This window comes from Malus domestica, chromosome 09 (assembly GCF_042453785.1).
Source record: "Malus domestica chromosome 09, GDT2T_hap1".
In the NCBI taxonomy this organism is placed as follows: Eukaryota; Viridiplantae; Streptophyta; class Magnoliopsida; order Rosales; family Rosaceae; genus Malus; species Malus domestica.
Window position 1 is genome coordinate 21812845 of NC_091669.1, and position 20290 is coordinate 21833134.

Below are 20290 nucleotides of genomic sequence, written 5' to 3' on the forward strand. Positions count from 1 at the left end.
GTACCTCTATAAAAATACTTACACAAGGAATAAATTAAGTTAGAGTGGTTGCATAAAAGAGTGCCATTCCGTCGTGATCGGATTGCGATTATTCCTCTTCCATGCCTCCAACTCATACCTTTTTCCTTCCTCGTCAGTATAATAATATAGCATCCGCAAAATCCGTAAAGTAAGAATGCCACTTACCACGTAATGGCTTAGGAAAAGTTTACGGATATATAAAACAACTATCAATATAGAAACTTTCAGTTCAAACACTTGCTCCAAACTTAAAACCAAGAGTAGAAATAACTTACTCAACAATTGCAAAATCAGAAATACTCAATAAATAAAATAGCCTCATAAAAATGATGGCACGAAAAATCAAAATTCAAAGTGAAAATGGTCCTTGCCAAACATTGTCATGACACGAACTTCGAGAATAAGTCCGAATTATATCTAACTAGCAACTACTACTAAAGATGAGCCGTCTTGCCTACTAGCTTAGAGTGCCCAATAAATAAGCCAACGATATTACTGTTTGTAGCCTGTAATGTCGATAGTTCGTCGTCGTCTCAATAAGTTAGTAAGAATCATCTTGCTCCTCGAATGCAATTATGTCCAAATCATCCAATTCGTGCCTTGATCACAACACCATAAAATCTTCAAGCGCATCAATCTAACTGTTAGGAGTGCTTGATATCCATGTGCTCCCCAAATTATCAAGTCCTAGAATGACGTCCTGAAAAGATGCGTGTAGAAGAACATATATCATCAAATATTTTCTTCGCGATTATTCACTAACATCACTCACCAAATCAAGAATATAACCTCTGAAATCCAATATTTGAGAATCCCAATCTTTATCGACAACATTCAAGCGACAATTGTAATCTCAATCTTACATGGAGAGTGTCGTCAATATTACTAGGCTTCACACCTTCACCAATACTCAGCTGAAATCCATTTGATTCTCAATACCACATGAATTTTCTTTTTGGGTAAGTCCAATAAACTCATGAGGAGATTGTACTTCAATGTTTCTTGTACACATCGATATAAAACTGGCGTACGCCTCCGCCGAGTCAATGTATCATGAATTACTCATTGATTGGGCGAGAACCTATGTCAATGAGACTAGAGCACACTTGAGAATCCGAGAACCAAAACAAGGTCATCAACTTCAAAGTTCAAGATATCCAACTGATTGGTTATCATTACCCAACCAAAAACAACTTCCAGAATACTCAATCACCAACGGTAATGATCTAATCTACAGAGTAATCGACAAGTGATTGAGGAATTAACGATTCCAACTAGATTTCAATATCCAAGCAATTCTTCCCGAAAGACTATCTGTCCTTGAAAATAGTGTGAACTGCAATAGGGTAGGCATGTACCAAAGTTGACCAAATACATTCTTAGCACAAGGAATGAATATGAAGTCATGACCAGAAATGATGTTGACCAAAATGTCAACTAACCGATAAATTCAAGAATAGGTAATTTATAACAAGTGGTCCAATTGTAGCTCCCTCAGGATTAATGAAAGAATGGATTGATTACCAAGTCAATCCACAAACATCAAGATATCAATACAACTCCATATGTACCAAGATACCTCTTCATTCATTCCTTGACGAATCAAAGTAACGTCAATTATACCCAAATAGGCCAACTATACAAGGATGAGGGAGACTAAGATATTCAGGGTAAAAACCATCTATACAACAATGCTCAATAATTATGATTATACAATCGGGATAATACATGATAATGCAATCATAGGCGTTGATTTAATTCCTCCAATGCTGCTGCCAGCAACTTACCCTGTTTAAAAGTAAGTGTAATTAAAAAGCTCCAAAGTTAATGAAGATTTTGGACACACTTCTCCACAAATAAGTACCAAACCATTTTCAAATGAAAAATGACCATTGTTACCTCCAAACACACATAAAATAATTCATCTTTATTGGTTCCACTGCTAGGAAGCATAAGTGTTACCCCATCTCGATGCATTTACTTAACCAACATCCGAGAAAATACGTCACCTTAAATTCCAAAATTTCTCACTGCTACCAAAGGATGTAAAAATCATATGAAGAAAAGGGCAACACTTAAACTGTCATAACTCTTTATTCACAACTCACATCACACACTAAACCAACTTCTTCGATCAAAAGTGATGCAGAACACTATAGCTGTAAGTTCGTTCATCAATAGTCAATAACCTCAACAAGACCAGGAATATCTTAAATCTCACAATACTTTACGAGGATTTCGACCTTCATCCTCAAACTCTTTTTGGAATGAGAGAAGAATACCGTCTGTGAAGATCACACCTTGCAAGATAAGTACCAATCCAAATAAAACTGTGTCTGAGGAAGATAGCTCCAACCGTCACTTAAGAAATGACTAAATCTAGGTAAAATCCCAAAGTTCGAAGTTCCCTAAATAGGAGACTTGGCTGAATAAATTCCTTAGTCAATAAACGTTAGAACGTAACGTCTGAACAAAGCCTTGCTCGTGCTCACGTACTACCTTTCCAAACATCATGTCAATAATCATAAAATTTCTATGACACAATCTTGATCATCCAAATACCTGATTACAATGCTCCTCCACAATTCACGTACTATCCAGTACTCATAACCTCAGGAAAGACTTTCCAATTCTTGAAGTAAAACATGTAATACGACGATTTACAATTATATCCAAATAATAATCTAGTTCGTTTTCTAATTGCCCGAACTAGTATAAGAGTCCAAAGTAGCTCTCTCATAATGCCATCATCCTTTGGAAACAACAGTAAGAAACTGTGGTTGCCCAGGAAGTTGAACTGTATATCCTCAAACACTCTTCTGCTCTAACCAAAGGCAGGCTCGCCTAAACTGAGAATTTCCTTCAATCACATTAGGTGGAGCCTCGACTTTTAATTCCTTTTATATCTCCACACCTGATTGGATCGTGAACACAGATTTTTATATCACAAGGTGAGAGAAAATCAATAACAACTCACCTTTCTATCTCAGTTGATCCACCGATGCTGGTCGTCGAAATTCTAGCGCCCTGTTAAAGGAAAGAAAACATCGCCAATAGTTTAAGCTTTAGGGCTAGAAGAATACAGCTTCCCACTTAAGTAAAGCTACCATCCACTAAAACACCACATAAGCATAGCATAGGTCCAACACCATGACTATTGATTCTCACATCATTTACACATACAAGATACTTCGTACTAAGAGTGTACAATATCACTTTCCAAGTCCAATCATACACCCAAGGTGATATTTCCAAAGTGTTTTTCCATTAAATGCTATTACATTAGCACCATCATCACACAAGACTATCTTTGAGTCTTAACAAGGTAGACTTCACAAGAATTCCAATAGGTACTGTTAAGGAATCAAACTATTTCGGAGTTCCAATCTCAACAGTTTAATGCTGATGGCTAGAGGATAAGTATCAAATTAATTGGCAAAGCATCTGATAACACCCAATGATGCGCTAACCCTAATTTAGGCCATCCTCTTTCCTCTGATTCGCTCCTTGATAGAGAATTTCTTCACTTTAATTATGAGAACATTCGCCGGAGTGCTCTTCTAAAACATCAAGAAGTCGACCCAACTACCAAAACTTAGAGAAGCTACTGCATTTTCTCGTAATCGACGAGGTGGCAAGATCCAAATAGTAGACATGAAAACCAAGAATGCTCACATCACGCGTGTGATGAACGCAATACTGCCCAACTTATGCTCTGATACCAAACTGACACACCCCGATCCAGAATGTCCACTAGGACCCCGAATCGAGCTGTGCTGGCCGCCACCTGGAAGGTGACGAAGCCATAAAGTGATGATAAGGAAAAATGCGAATAATTTTAAACCTAAAGGTGCCTAATAACAGAGTGCACTGTGCGTGGGTATGAACCCAAATCACACGTGATGTCAGAGCATAGTCAAGTACAACAATATATGTAGAAATCGTACCCACAAAAGTAGCCACTTTAACAGGGACATGCCACGAATCCTCGTCGATAAGGAACTTTGCTACTAGAACCTGGAGGGGTGCAAAACAGAAAACGTGAGTGGGCAAAAATAAAGCTTTTCAAAACATCTCATTTATTCAACATTTATAACCCCTCTCTGAAAAACCTGTATACTTTCCCAGAAAATAATATATAATCGTATATAAACTTATATATATCATCAAAAGCTCAAATCACAATCCTTCAACGCTTTTCAGAAAGAATTTGCCATGCCATGCCATATGCCAAAATATAATATGAATGCATCAATATAAATCAGGTGAAAGAATAAATCAACCGGAGACCCTGTAGTGGTCCTGTACGGCTGATTCTATAGCTCAATATCCCATCCAGCCGGAGTCACCAACTGTGACCTGTACGGCCCTGCCGGAGTCACCAAATGTGACCTGTACGGTACTACACTGCACATAAGTCGAAACTACCTATAGTAGTCTGTACGAATAAGATGGTGAAATAATACGCTCTAGTGCTTCTCTCATCAATCATCTGTGCACATAATCTAAAGTCACCTACCAGTCGGAACCCCTCTAATGGTCTGTACGACTGGCATGTCGGAACCACCTCTAGTGGTCTGTACGACTAGCATTTACTTGGATCCATGGTGAGCGTGTGATGCAGGGTGAATAACATAAGCACTAACACCGAGGGTGCAGGTTATGAGCTCTCAACACAATTCACATCATCAATAAATCACTTGAACAACATAAACCTCACCTGAGACTCACCTGTGCGTCCACAGCACCATTTCACATATATGCATCATATACCAAATCATATCATTCATATAATTTCTATGCATGGCATTTCAAAACTCATTTCATAACGCATTTCATTTAACTCGATTTCTGGGAAAATCAATAGTATATAGATATATATAGAAAACAAATGCCCACTCACCTGGGGTCCGCTACGACTCCCTAACATCAAAACCAAGGCATCCCGAACGCTCGGCTCCTAAAACAGTTATCAAACCACGTCTCAGAACTCTTATCCATAGAATATGAAATTCACATAACACATAGCCACAAGGGCATTCAAGAATAATGCGAGACCCTTTGATCAAAGGTCAACCGTCGACTAAGTTCGACAGTAGGGTCATAAACCCACATAACTCAATCCGAAAGATCCACAACTCAGATTTCCGATCCGTCACTCCCCAACATACACATTAAGCCTCTAGAACAATATACTAAAATTTTGTTACAATCTGACGGTTGGATATCCGCCAATTTCCAAGACTAAGTGGCGGTTAACCTTTTATTTTATGAACTTACAAATCCAATTCGGGAAGATCCGTCCATCGAATTCCCGATCCGTAAGTTCCCACATTCTTCAAATATTATGTACTACTACATATCAAAGTTTGGTGAAGATCCGACGGTTGGATCTTCGATTCACCTTTTGGCCTAACCATGAATCGTATCGAATTTAAGTCCAAATGATCAACCAACGACAAAACACTATCAAAACTGAATTTAGGATATCAAACATAGCCTAAAAATAACATTGACGGTCCACTGGCCATGCGCCGCCGCACGCGCCGCCGTGGGTGGCGGTCGGCCGCCCCGGCTCGCCGGAAAATTCAACTATTTTAAAAAATTACCAAAATTTATAGAAATGAAGATCTCAATTAGTAGAGAAACTTTCATACCTGTGGCCAAGGCCAATTCGGTCGTCAAGGCCTCCAATTTCAACAAAATCCGTCAGAAACCCTAGGTTTTTAGGTGTGCTCAATCCGTCCTCAAATCAACCCCGTCGTCCCAACCATTGCTTGGGCTTTGTTCTAGGCCTCAATATGATGCCATGGGTGGTGGCAATTGAAAGAAATCATTTCAGAATTGAGAGAATCGAAGGCTAGGGTTCATCGCACCCACCGGTGTGATTTTGCTAATTTGGAGGCCAATTATCACCAAATTTGGGGTGGGAAGGATAAAGGATAGGTCCTAGAGTGTTTCCCGAGTGGTTAGGCGGTTCAATTCGACTGAAAAATGGGTGGAAACGCACCAGAAACAGCAAGAGATCCCGACCGGGTCGGGTTGCACACCCACGGGTCAGGGATCCCCCGCACCTCCTTTCCCTCCTTTCTCTGAATTCTGATTGGTCCTTCCCTTTTCTCACTGTTCCGATTGGTCCATTTCCTCCCTCCTTGGTTGGGCAGACAATCCTCCTTCTTTCTTTTGTTTCTGATTAGGCAGTCCATATTTCCCTTCTCTAACTGGGCAGCGCCCAAACCTTTAATTTCCCTCTCCAAAACTGAAATTATACCACAATTAATTAAATTACCAAAATGTCCCAAACTTTCAACGTTAATATCCTCTTCGATATAACTCCAAATCACGAACCGCTTGCGTACACGCGTCCGTAACGACGAGTACTACAAGAATATGCCAAGAAATCAAGTCTTACGTGTCATGACAAGCGATTAACACAAATCAAGACATATGTCTCAAAGGGCCTTTTCGAAATTCCACGTAATACAATTATAAAAATCATAATTTTTCGGGACAGGCCGTCACAATTGTGCTATATGATTCATGGCACTTAATTTAGTATTGTCAATTTACTGTGGTAAAGTTTTGTCCATACAGAGCTGTTGAAGCTCATTCCTCTATTGTTATGCAGGTTTACGAACTAGACATTCAAGAGGGTAGGCAAGATGAGATCAAATTAGATTGTAGTAGAGAAAGTGTATTCATCTATTTATTGTAGGTTGTAAAGAATTCTTGATTTGTTTAAGAATCATGAATTATTTTTATAAGAGGAACTTATTTTCCGACCTGTTTCAATTTCCTTTTAATTATTTAGTTTTTAACTCACGTTTCGAATTCGGGTTTGAGTTTTTATTACCGACTCCGGGTTCGGGGCGTGACAATATAAGTACTCAATAGAGTGCGAGTACACTGAATGTGATCAACAATGAGTTCTCATACTCATGTCACATGAGAACTCATGGTTGACAAAGAGGATTATATAGACGCATTGGTCACACTAACTTCCATGATCAGTGGCTTCTTAAAAGTCCCTTCTAGATTCTTGATCATTAATATGTTGTTTAGATATTAAGAAGAAAAACTCAGTAGGAAAGAAAAAAAAAAGGCTAAAATGAACAGAAATATAATTTTGATTAAAATTAAATATTGATGACATAAGGATCATATCTCCACGTCATACTAAAAAATTGATCATTTCAGCTATTAAAATTTGTAAAATTATTATTTTGGCCAATTTTCTTAGGCATCTAAAGCAAGTTGCGTTGATATGTTTTGTTCGTAGCAATAATATCGACATATTATTGATGACATACCAACAACTTATCGTTTGATAATAACATACATTAGTTCCATAGCTGAATTAGAAACATATAAAGCAACCCAAACCAATACTCTCTTGATTATATTAAGATAAATGCCAAGGAGGTCGCTCAAAAATGAGACTTTTAATGACCTCTGGCACCTCATAATTTAATATTAAATCTCGTGCAAATTTTATAAAATATTGTGCAAAAGAAATGAGGTACCAGATATTACAGTTTTACTTTGAGTGAGAATCCCATTAGCTGTAAGTACAAAAATTGATGCGCATAGGTAAATTTTGATCATATTATTATGATCAATTCGGTGTGAGACTTGATACTCTCTAGCATTCTTTAATGTAAATAATATCGTTTGCTAAAAAGGAAAAAAAAACAATCACATGAATAGTTCATTAATTTCATCGACCCACGACCCTTGAAAGAGAAAATAATGAAACAATTAAGCCGGGCGAACGACAATAAAATAAAGGAAACGACACCAATTTTGTTTTACCCGGGAATTGCGTTTCCAACAAAGGTACTATACTTATCCTCGCCATACCCTCTCTCCCTCCCCCTCCCCCTCCCCCTCCCCCTCTAGCTGGTTCCTCCATCTGTGTCTCCCACCTCTTAATGCCACAGTAAAAGGGGTAAGTAAAGTCTCTATCTTTCAAAGGTATTTCTATTTAAATTTCAATTCTTTGCTTAATTTTCAGTCCTAAAATAGTTAAATTCATCACCACAGACACCATGTTCAATTCTGATATCTGGGTTTTTGTGTAAATTGTTTGTGGGTTTGGTGCTTCAAGGGGTTTATCTAAATTTAGTCCATGTGGGTTTGGCAAGGAATGTTCTACGACGTTTAATGCTCTATAGAAAAACTTATCACCATTCAGTTCATACACTTTGAAGTTAATTTATCTGGTTACTGCCAAGCGAATGTTGCCTGCTAGCTAAGAATTTGTCTGCGTGGTGTTGATTATATCACTTAGATTTGCAGCAATTTACTGCAAATTGTATAGCATTGCTTTCAAATTTCGATGATGACTGCGTTGAACCCAAAAGTTTACAGGTAGTGAAATTCCTTTGTTAATTTGAATTCAGGGATTAGGCGAAGCCAACAGATTGTTGTTTGGGGTTGTCAAGTAAAATCGAATTAGGGGATAAGGTAAGGGTCGTTCATTAACTAATTCCATTGGGTGCTTGGGTGGTTTTTATCGAAGCGCTGAGGAAGATATAAAGCTCAGTGCTTTGTCATCCCATTTATTGAAAACAAATTTTGAAGGGTCAGTTAGTCCTATCTACTATTCTGTATTAAGCTGTGCTTCAAAATACTTGATTTCTGACACCTCAGATACTTGAGGCCCATTTGTTTTCAGATTGGTTTTATTTTGGCCAGAGATATAAGGGAAATGTGTGGGAGTAACGATGGTTGAATAAGGGTGGTGGTAGGAATGAAGGAGAATATATGAAACAAAAACTTGAAAAAGGAAACTACTTTGTATGAAAACTAAAAACCAAAAACAAAACTGTTATCAAATGGGCCCTTCATTACCCAAAAAGAAAACATTACTATTGTATTTAGTTTTATTTCCATGTTTTGTTTTCAGTGCTAGAACGGAGATTGAGCCATGGCATCCCAGATGATTAGAGAATGGGCTGGAATAAATAGCTTCGCACCCGCCACTCAGACTAAGTTGCTTGAATTGCTGGGAAAACTCAAGCAAGAGGTTCAATTTCTTTGCTATTTTAGTTTAGTACTCAAATTCATCTTCTTTCTATTTGTGTAATTAAATTTTAACTTTCTTTTACTTTTGTGTGGTGCATGTATAGAATGTGAACAGTTTGACTGTTCTAGTGATGGGGAAAGGCGGGGTTGGAAAATCATCCACTGTCAATTCGCTCCTTGGTGAAAGGGCTGTTCCCATCAGTCCTTTTCAGGTTTTTTTTGTCTTGCTTTTGTTTTAGTCTGGATTCAGTGGATTCTTTTGTTTGCCTTTGTAAATACTCTTTGGATTTTTGTTTGTTGTTTCTATCTAGTCTGAAGGAACGAGACCTTTGATGTTTTCACGTTCGAGGGCAGGGTTTACATTAAACGTCATTGACACCCCTGGGCTCATAGAAGGAGGATATGTTAGTGGCATGGCTCTTAATAATATTAAAAGGTTAGCTCATGCTTTATGTTTTTTAAAATTTTTTCAGTCTCTTGCGGAAATGCGCTGCGGGCTCTTGTTCAAGAATTTTGTTGATAATACTAATCGACTATAAGTTCTATTGGTGGTATTCTTGAGCAGCTTCCTTTTGAATAAGACCATAGATGTTCTACTCTATGTGGATCAATTGGATGCTTATAGGGTGGACAACCTGGATAAGGAGGTTGTCAAAGCCATAACATATAGTTTCGGTAAGGGAATATGGAATAGGGCTTTGGTTGTTCTAACACATGCTCAGCTCTCACCACCAGATGGTTATGCTTATGAGGGCTTTGTCTCCAAAAGATCTGAGGCTCTTCTAAAAATTGTCCGGCTTGGTGCTGGATTGAAAAAACAGGATGCACAGGTGAGCAATCTCTTCCTCCCTAGTTTAGGCAGTCTTTTAAGTTCCATATCTTCCTCCTTTTTTTTTTTTTTTTTCTGGATGTAATTGGCATTATGGTTATTTCGTTGAAGGCATAAGGCAGGAACTTTTAATGTCCTGTTAGACTATTAATCTGGAAGTACGTGAACTGTGTGAAGGGTAGATTTTTCTTTTTGGTAATGAATGAGCTTCAAATAGGGAAGAGAAATACTCAACATTCTGGTTTATGTGACAAGGACGCTTAAACCTTTGATTTGTATTTCAAACTAAGCCCTAGGATACCTTCTTGCTATGCCCTCGCTAACTGAAAAAGAATCAAGCATCCATGGTTAAGACCTGGAAATTAGATGAATATGATAGATTTTGTGTCTGACCGTGTTGAATGATATGCATGACTATTTCATAGGAGGTTCTAGCTCACCCCAAAATCTTCAAAATAATTGTTCTGAATTATGTACATGGTCATGTTTGACATAGGTTTTTTTACGTCGGAGCTTGATGCCTAGACAGAAGGGTAATTTTATGGGATTAAATTGGGACACGAAATATTGTAATAGTGTCTTGTGAATTATGTATATGTTCATATTTGTCCTTTATAAAAAAAAATAAAAAATGTAGTCTTGCTTACCTTTACTGGGTTCCATGAGTTTCTTGTGCTTTTGATGAATTTGATGTATGACTTAAGTTTTCAATCCATCCTTTGTTTTATACTTCTGAAGTGATAATTATTTTGTTTGTTATGGTATGTACCAACAATACATCAATGTGAAGTTGAGGGGATGGGGGCGATACATATGTAAATTAGAGTATTCTACCAGGTGGAGGATTGGTTGCTGAGTTGCTGCATAGCTCTTGCAATTAAGTGGTGGCATGATGGGACCCCAATGTGTAACTATTGAGTTCATTAATGCTTCTTATTTTATACTAAACCTTCAAATAAATACATGTCAAATTTGACTTTGTATGTGAATACACTAATAGCTATGAGGTTTATATTATCATGCTAGGAGTCTGGACTTCAAATTTCACTTGATGTTCAGAAGTGAATTGAAGTCTAAGCAGTGATAATTATAATTTCTAATAATTTAGAAGGAACAAGAAGATTTATGAAGTAGAATATCATAACAGGAGTTTTGTTTGGGTGTCATACTTTTTCTATGGGGTAACATATTTATATACGCTTTGCTCAATCTCGTGTTTCTCTTTTCCTTTACATTTAAAATAGAAGATAAAGGTTTCAAGTTATGTTAATCCATCTTACAAGTAATGGTGAATGGCGGAAACAAATTCGTTCTTTCATTTTGAATTACTTTTCCAGGAAGGCCTTGTGTGCTTGCAAAGCCTTTCATATTTCTGAAAGTGTTACTGTATTCTCTCTAGGCTTCGACTATTCCTGTTGTTTTGGTTGAGAACAGTGGGAGATGTAACAAGAATGAAAATGATGAAAAGGTTAGTTATTTTCCTAACATCATGACTCATGCTTACAGTCATTCTTCCTGAAATACAGTTGTGTATCATTCCATCTTTTTGGCTGTTGTTGGGTAACAGGTTCTTCCAAATGGAACTGCTTGGATATCTCATTTAGTCCAAACAATGACGGAAGTTATCTTGAACAGAAGCAAGTCTATTCATGTCGACAAGAAATTGATCGAGGGACCTAACCCCAATGATAAGGGGAAGTTGTTAATCCCTCTCCTTCTAGCGATCCAGGTGAGCTTCGTTTTAATACCTGGAGTGCTCATCTTTTCTCCATTGATGCAGGGACTAATATCTATATTCATTTGTCTTTTAATGTGAATAGTATTTCTGTGTCATTAAGCCGATAGAACGAGCAATCACGAGTGATATTGCAAAAGAGAGTAGACCATCATGGGAGATGCGGGATTCTGGTGCGGCCGGTCGCAAATTCTGATTTGGTTTTGATCGGTTCATCTCTTCTCTTGAAAGTTTTACTGGTGTCTTGTGCTTCTCAATGCAGTCATCCCTGTTTTTCGCTTCGTTCTCTTTTTTCCGGTGGCAGTTAAAATAGTCAGTATTTATATGTCGAGGCTTTTCGATCTTGTCTTTGAGGAAACAGATTTTGTACTGTAATTAGCGCATCCTTTAATATTATTTGTATTACCTTTTCTATTTAGTGTTGCCTGTGTTTTTAAAAAAGCTACCGTTTCTGCTTATTATTTCCTGTTTACGTCACCGGGATAATAGAATTTGTGTTTACTTGAAAGTAGTATGGTTCGACTCTCGGACTGAATGAATGAAGTGCTGCGGCTGCCCATAAATTAATTGATTTAATTTTGAAGAGCCTGTTCTAAATTAATTGATTTAGTTGTGGGGCTCACGCTGTATCGAACTTCAACGATCTAAACCATCTATTTTTTAAGTTGGATCTCATAGATCATCCTTACAAAATATCAGTCTAATCGAAATATTTGAGACATGTAATTGAGTTCAAAGAAATTGACCAACACTATGCTCTATAAGAAACAATGAAATTTCATTGTGATAATTAAATAGATAAACGTTTTTGCATATATCGAATTTTTGCAAGAATGATCTATTAATTGAGACTTACAAAATAAACATTTCAGATAATTGCATTGAAATTCAACATAGAATGGACCCTACAACTAGTCCCCATTTTTACCCAAAAATGGGGATCACTTTGGATAAAAGGCCTATATTTATCTATTCTATTAAGAGAAAAGGGTTTGTCAACTTTTTAACCTATTTTTTTCCAATTTTGCCCTCACTTTTGAATACACAATGTTGACATGAGAATGGAAAAATAGTAATTTTGTACCTTTTGACAAAATGACAATCATATCTCTATTTTTTCTATTTTACCTGTTTTTTTTTTTTTTTTTGAGAAAATGACAATCATATACTTATTTTTTCAATTTTACCCTCACTTTTGATACACAATATTTACACAAGAAGGACAAAATAGTAATTATGTAATATTAAGAGAAGTTGTTCATACACACAAAGCATGCTCTCTGTGAGTATATATAACACTCGCTGCATCTTAAACTATTATGAAGAAAACCTTCCTTGTAACCTCATATAATTTATGTTTAATCCCAAAGAATAAATAAGCATTAGGTTGAAAATACATGGTATGAGAAAACAAACTAGTGTTCTACCTACGACTACAGATATGATCCCCTCACAAAACTAAATCAAAATTGCTGCGGTCCACAATGCGCATCAAGGAAGAATATAATCGAACTGACGGGGCCAGTTCTGTATCGATGGAACAAAGAACCACAAAAGAAACTACCTCCGGGGCCAGTTCTGTATCGATGAAACAAAGGACCACAAAAGAAACTACCTCCGGCTTGCAGCCTTGCCCTTGCTTAGACTCGCAAGTTCTTCGACGAGCTTCTTCTCATCGGTGCTCAATCTCTTTGGGATTTCAACCTGCACGCGAACGAGCTGGTCACCTCTCATGTTGCTTTTGTTTAAGAGGGGAACGCCTTTCTTAGCCATCACAAGGGTCGTGTTCGGTTGGGTGCCAGCTGGAATCTTCAAATCAACCATCCCGTCCACTGTTGGAACCTTAATTGTAGTTCCCAAAATTGCATCTATATAGGATACCTTGCAGCTGTACAATATGTTGGTATCATCACGTTTGAGGACTGGGTCTGAGATGACATCTATAATAACAAATAGGTCACCAGGAGACCCGCCCCCCCTTCCAGCATTACCTTCATTTCGGACTCTTAAACGGCTCCCAGAGTCCACACCAGCTGGAACTTTCAGACTGATCCGCTTTGTCCTCCTCACCCGACCATCCCCAGAGCAAGTGTTACAAGGGATGGATGTTTCCCCAGTCCCACCGCATGATGAGCACGTCATGACCTGTTGGAAGACACCTAACGGAGTCCTTGCTGATTGAACAACCTGACCTTGCCCACCACATGTGCTGCATCTGGATGCCTTGGTGCCTGGTTTAGCACCAGAACCATTGCAAGTCCCACAGCTCTCCAACCGGCTAATTTCAATCTCCTTTTCAACCCCAAAAACTGCTTCCTTGAAGTTCAAGACAAGATTATAATATTCATCCTGGCCATCAACCGCTCGACTCCTAGAACCCCTGCCCCCCATTCCGCCCATCCCACCCATACCGCCCATGCCCTCAAATAGGGACTCGAACAGATCAAACGGATTGCTGAAATCCTGCAACATCACAGTTCATCGTCCCACTATAAGAAAGTAGAGATGCAAATGAAGAGATAATATTCCCCATCATCAGTTTGAAAGGTACTTACCCCAGTACCCATACCAGCACCTTTAATTCCAGCCTCTCCATACTTGTCATATAGCGATCGTTTTTCGTCATCAGACAAGACCTGCGAAGATTAAATAATTAATATAACTACTATAATAGTGGCCACCAGGTCAATGATACCTTTCAAAGCCATGCTTTTACCTCATATGCATTACTAATTTCCTTGAATTTTGTTTCTGCCCCTGGTTCTCTGCAACAAAGAACATACAGTTCCCACAAAATGAAAACAGACAACACATACCACATAGATTGATAAACTAAATTGAACAGTTTTTGCCTTGCAAAACAGATATACAAAGGTAACATATCAAACCTCATATATCCAGACATGATTACATGTCTTGACATAGAGATGAGGTGGGTCAACACATCAACTTTCAAAAATCCAGACATGATTATATCTCCATAATTTCTATGACAGAGTGTTTGCAAAAAGATTCACATGTACTGCCTAATTAGATTAGGCTTTTTAGCCAAAATAATCCCTAAGACATAACTTTGGTCTCTGAGATTTAAAATCAATAGAAGTGGTCCCTAAGATTGTACACCATTCATTATTTTGGTCATTCCATTAAAAAATTCCGTTAAGTGGTCCTTGAGCTTTTTAATGGAATGACCAAAATGATGGATGGTGGACAATCTCAGGGCCCAAAGTTATGTGTTATGCAAATCTCAGGGACCAAAATTATGTGTTATGCAAATCTCAGGGACCAAAGTTATGTGTTATACCCTCAACTTAACGGAGTTTTTTAACGGAAGGACCAAAATAATGGCTGATGGACAATCTCAGGGACCAAAGTTATGTGTTATGCAAATCTTAGGGACCATTTTGACTAAAAAGCCATTAGATTATTTGTCCTGAATCCTGAGGTAGATCTATAAATGTGGACATTTTGCTCAGATGGAATAGCTTCCACCATTTTAGAAAAAAAACTAAAATAAAATAAAAATTTAAAGCTGTGCATCCGAGCTAAAGATGTAAAACTCAGCCCAACCTCAATTGCTTAAATCATGTTTTGTGTCCTTAAATTTAAGGTTCCTCTTTACCGAACCCCCTTTCAGGAATAAATAAAATATTACATAACAACCCAAGAAAACTCACTAAACTAAACTAAACTCTCTCCCAGTCATTCAGCATGGGTGGTGAGATGAGGAGCAGAGGAATTTTGGCCAGATTCTGGTCCACCAATTTTAAAACAGCCACATAGCCCCAAGAAAATAAACAGCAAGTGATTTCTCGCAAGCTGCCCTTTTCACATCCACACTTGTTTTCCCACTTTACAAATATTCATTCGAACTTTAATTTGCTCTACCGAACCCCTAATGCATTTTCTTCGCAAGCCTAAGACTTAAATCACAAGTTGTTAAATCCCATAAACATATGGCATCTCTAGCAGCTTTAGCTTTACCACATCAGCACAGATCCCAAATTCTAAAGATGAAACAAACAAGTATTAGAATGTGCCTCTCATCATTTCTAGCCCATCATCATCATCACAAACCTTTCAACTGACTTGAATAGGGAAAAAGGAAAAAAAGAACACTTAAAAGATCTCTACTATTGACAAAGGATATAAATATAGCCAAGGTATTGGGAGAATATTCTTCTGCATAGAATAAAGTAACCATGAACCTTCAAGCATTCTGTCCTAAAATTCTACGGGCTAACTACTAAGTGTGTACATACTATCCAGCCCTATAATACACGTCCAAAACTCTAATGGAAACTGAGCATGTTGAGATCTGTCTTATGTTCTTAACATTCCATTGCAACATAATGAACTGAGATAACCCTCTTTTTATAGGACCAAATACAGAGAATAATGGGTAGAAAGTAACATTAAGGGAGAGGAGAAAAAACAAAGGGTAAGCACTACTAGTAAAAAATTAGCTGGCACAACTCACTCACTTGTTTACATCTGGATGATAACTTCTTGCAAGCTTCCGATAAGCTGAAAAGTGAGAAGTATGCAGAAGAAAAATTAGATGATGATAATCCAGAAGAAGAAACAAAAAACAACACAAGAAAACCCCAAAAACCACAAACCATGATTTATTCAATGCTTGAAGCCATTAATTATAAGTTATTCGATCTTTCAAGCACACAAACATCACACCAGAAGCTTAATTTTATTTTCTGACTTGTACAAATACCAAAGCATTTTACATATTAGGTTCCAATATGAAGGCTTACTTTGTAATGTATGTTAATTACAGCCATCCATTCGTAAAGATAATATGAAATCCCCAAAAAACTTTATAACACATGGAATATCTAGAAGATGTCATTGTAATTTTAAAAACCTCATCTCAAGAGGGAGAATGTCACATATCATAAAAAATAAAGCTTACAAAGTTACATTGGGTCAAAGATTCCTATGAATGAGAAAACTCAATCTCCAACTGCCTCAAATAGCTGCCTATTCCTTATTTCTTCACCCCCAAAAGGAACAAATCATGCATTTCTTCTTGGTTGAAGAAGAATGACACGCAGATCATCACAATACAAAACAGTCCTCATACAGTAGAGGTGTTCCTATTATATTTCCCAGCTCTTCAAATCCAGGATTTGGGGGGTCCTCCATCCATACTAAGAACAAAGAGTATTATTCATTCAACTAGTTAGACTGCACACATGTAATATATTCCTTTGTGTATTTTTACCCATACATACATGTGGGGGAAGAATGAGATAAACATGCCAGGGTAAGGGAGAAGTAAGAACTGGATATCATATTATGCAAGCAATTAGCTCTAAATATAGATATAGAGTTTAGGTTTTTTGAATCTCAAATCCATAAAAATGATGAGAAAAGCATATAAAACAAACAGAAACAATATATAGACAATAGTTTACAAGGAAAAAAAAAAGAAAGAAAATAGAAGTGTAGATACCGCTTTTAATTTCTGATTTACTCGCATTTCTTGACACCCCGAGAACAGAATAAAAGTCCTGGATGTAAGAATACGTGAAACAGTTAATGAGAATTCATTCATTAAGCCTCTTAATTCATGGAAGAAAAAGTCCGACCAATGTTTGTTATACTCACAGAATCTGCTCTAACTATAAATCTTGTTCCCCTGCTGTGATGTGAAGTTTGAGATGGGCCTGCACAGAATAGAGCATTCAAGGAATCCCGAGAGAACAAGCTTGAATTCAGTGCCCCCAAATAGCCTATTTTGCTTGAAACACTGCATTCAAAATGATACTTCAAATAATACAGTAAAAACAATCTAAAAGATGCTGGTAGCTTGTAGCTTGTTAAGCAGATGTACTTTAATTTAGAAGTAGAAACCAAAACAAAATGAGAGGAACAGATATAGCATGCATAGAAGAAATGGCAACAGGGTATAGTTTTTCATTCAAAATAATAGTCAAAATTGATAGAAATATAATCAGAACTTATAAATGGGGTCAATGGCATTCCTAAGGCTCTTAAATAAAATAAAAATTAAAAAAAGAACTTACCAACATTGAGATGTGAGGACCTTGTTTATGGCATAGGGCCTTAGCATGGTCTGGGGACGAATACCCCATTGAGCAACCCATGTACTTCCACAAGGAATAATTGCCATTCAGTGAACTTTCTGTGAGCATTGAGCAGAAGCAAACACACAATATCAGAAATTTTTGAATTTCAACCAAAACATACTTGGAGCCAACTCGTATTGAATGAAATAGTTCAGTAATTGACTATTCATAGAAGGTGTGAAAAACAATAAAGGAGAAAATGGCCACAACACAAATGGAGAGAGAAGAGCCGAAGGAGGACTAGTCAATCTAGCAAAGGCCCAGACGTACAGAGCCTCCTCTTTCTCTCAACATTCTTCCCCTCTTATCTCATCTTTTTAGTTTATTACAAGTATTAAAGCGTCATTAGTTATTATTATACTACTATTTTAATAAAAAAGAAAAATTGTAAACCTCCTTCTAATTTAAACTTTCCATTTTATTAATAGCGCATTTTTTCCCCACCTTGCATAATGATTGGCATTTATTAGGTTGCCAGCTCCTTTCTGTCTCCCATTCTCTCAGTATCCATTTTAACTTTTTTTCACTATGTGATAAAATTCTTAAACTTAAAAATTTGGAGTAGCACTATTGAGATCCTCCAATCCTATTTCACCACCCACCCCCATACTCAGCCTCGTTCAAATATTAAAAGATTCTAACCAACTCATCTCACCACATGATATTCCTCAAATTTTCCCTTCTTATTCTTCCCCCCTGGCCATAATCCCAATGTTTACTCAGAATGACGGCGGCAATGGATGCGATCCCATCAGGGGAAGGGCGCACTTTCTCTCTCTCCCACCATTAGCTAATCTTTCTTCTCTAATGGATTCTAATAACTGTGGGCACATGTTCTTGGCGCTACCATTAGCTAATCTCTCTCCCACCATTAGTAATCATCACATGCACATAAGCTTGTGATGTGATTTCTTTTATTTTAAGCAGCAATAATAAGTACCAAATCCAATAATTAGAATTATAGTTAATGTTGCAATGTGGCAAAACTCTTCTGGCATAAAGGCAACAATTTAAAGTAACAGGCATGGCCACGGTGGATATGCGTTAAGCAATTCCATATCGATGTAAAAAGGTAATTAATTCTTCTTTTTTTAAGTAGGGCCGCGAAAAATGGTTTGAATGGCAATAACGCCACTCCAAAGATTACTATTGAAAGAATTGCCATTTCCTTGCCATAAACCCCAAACTTTTGTACATGCAATCTTCAATCAGCCAAATTCAGTGACTCCATCAATCCCTCTACAACTGTGCATTTACCTTCTTAGTGAGTCTCTAAACTTTCTCTCTCCATCACATAAGCACAAAGCTCCGTGTCATCATTGGGTTTCATTAACTTACAAAAATGAACTATGCACCCCTTTTATCTTAAGAAGATGTTTTTAGTTTTTGTTTTCTTAATTTTCGTGGCAAAGGTTATACTAATGGATCAAATGCATTGACTTCAAAGGTTCCAAAGGTTATACTAATGGAAACGCGAATAGTTCGAAACAAATAATTCAGAAGTAAAACATATAGATATGTATAGTCTGTTCGAATAGCAGAAGCTAAGAAAAGCTTGAAAATTGAAGAAAATGGCACCAAACTCAAGTATCTCAATTGGTAGGTAAGAAAAAAAGATTTACAATTCCAATGACAAATTAACACAGAGCAGAGCATCGAACTCGAGGGGGACGAAAAGGAGAAAAATTGCAATTACCTGATATGCGATGCGAACCGCTAACCCAGTGCTCAAAGAACCCTAACAATGGAGCACACAAAGCTAACAAAATATCAGAAAATAAGTAAAATTAAGTAAATTTGGGAAATGAAATTGTTGAAACCCTAACGACGGAGAGAGAGAGAGAGAGAGAGAGAGAGAGAGATTACGGAGAGAATTGTGCGGAGCAGTGGTGGACGGCGGCGGTGTGAGGCGCACAAGAGAAGCAGAGAGAGAGAGAGAGAGAGAGAGAGAGAGAGGGTATGGATGGCGCGCAAGTGAGGGCTCCAAAGTGAGCGAAGCGTTGGACTGGGAGTGGATGAGAATATGAGATTGCCTGGCTACAACGACCGAACTGAACTCAACAATTGCCAAACGCTGCGTTTTAGGGCCAAACAAATTCACTTCACTTGGGTCCAAACAAATCAAAACGTCATCTCTGGATTATTCCTAAATAATCTAGTTTTCTAATCCTAATTCACAATGTTTAACTTTATGATTTACGCTACTTAATACTATAATTTAATAATATTCTTCCTCATTTGCAAGTAAATAATGCTTAAATATGACAAGATAATGTTTGCATAATTCTTGTCACCATAAACCATTTAAATAGAAATAGTTTGTCAGACCAACAAAAAAAAGAAGAAAAAAAGAATCAAATTTGTTTGTGCTAAAGGCATTTGCATACCTAGCGATATAGGTGGCCACACTAGACACCATCTGCGCATGCATGAAAAGAGATCTTGCTTCATAAATTGTTCTGTTGGAAAACATACCATACATCTTTGTCAAGTGAAGCATCAGAGTTCATGGGAACAAAATAAAGATGGCTCGAGCTATATTGTACCGAATTTACAAGTTAAACATACATA

General features: G+C 37.4%; 2 protein-coding genes and 1 long non-coding RNA gene across 8 annotated transcripts; 1 reads left to right on the forward strand and 2 right to left on the reverse strand.

Annotated features, from left to right (window-relative positions):
• Positions 1 to 351: 351 nt before the first annotated feature.
• On the reverse strand, positions 352 to 6280 carry LOC139188128 (uncharacterized). Its single transcript, XR_011571334.1, has 4 exons — positions 5679 to 6280; positions 4925 to 4981; positions 3969 to 4038; positions 352 to 3808 (listed from the first exon to the last, which is right to left on the reverse strand). It is a non-coding gene; the product is annotated as an uncharacterized lncRNA (long non-coding RNA).
• Positions 6281 to 7787: 1507 nt separating this feature from the next.
• Positions 7788 to 12030, forward strand: LOC103410866 (translocase of chloroplast 34). Of its 3 annotated transcripts, XM_017325928.3 has the most exons (9): positions 7836 to 7969; positions 8424 to 8487; positions 8930 to 9049; positions 9153 to 9260; positions 9360 to 9484; positions 9614 to 9878; positions 11277 to 11345; positions 11445 to 11606; positions 11698 to 12030. In XM_017325928.3, exons 3-9 carry the CDS (start codon positions 8951 to 8953, stop codon positions 11806 to 11808), a joined length of 939 nt encoding a protein of 312 aa, XP_017181417.1. In that variant the 5' UTR covers positions 7836 to 7969; positions 8424 to 8487; positions 8930 to 8950; the 3' UTR covers positions 11809 to 12030. The 3 variants fall into 3 exon arrangements, with proteins under 3 accessions (XP_008347738.1, XP_017181417.1, XP_070660953.1); XM_008349516.4 differs by lacking the exon at positions 8424 to 8487 and having other exon boundaries at positions 7788 to 7969; XM_070804852.1 differs by lacking the exon at positions 8424 to 8487 and having other exon boundaries at positions 7860 to 7995.
• Positions 12031 to 12833: 803 nt separating this feature from the next.
• On the reverse strand, positions 12834 to 19795 carry LOC103410881 (chaperone protein dnaJ A6, chloroplastic-like). Of its 4 annotated transcripts, none has more exons than XM_070804629.1 (9): positions 19586 to 19795; positions 19416 to 19457; positions 17657 to 17775; positions 17238 to 17379; positions 17083 to 17140; positions 16097 to 16139; positions 14329 to 14377; positions 14168 to 14248; positions 12834 to 14075 (listed from the first exon to the last, which is right to left on the reverse strand). In XM_070804629.1, the coding sequence occupies exons 3-9, from the start codon at positions 17761 to 17763 to the stop codon at positions 13224 to 13226; spliced, it is 1332 nt and encodes a 443-aa protein (XP_070660730.1). In that variant the 5' UTR covers positions 17764 to 17775; positions 19416 to 19457; positions 19586 to 19795; the 3' UTR covers positions 12834 to 13223. The 4 variants fall into 4 exon arrangements, with proteins under 4 accessions (XP_070660730.1, XP_008347754.1, XP_008347776.1 ...); XM_008349532.4 differs by having other exon boundaries at positions 17657 to 17784; positions 19586 to 19754; XM_008349554.4 differs by having other exon boundaries at positions 19416 to 19478; positions 19586 to 19728.
• Positions 19796 to 20290: the final 495 nt, after the last annotated feature.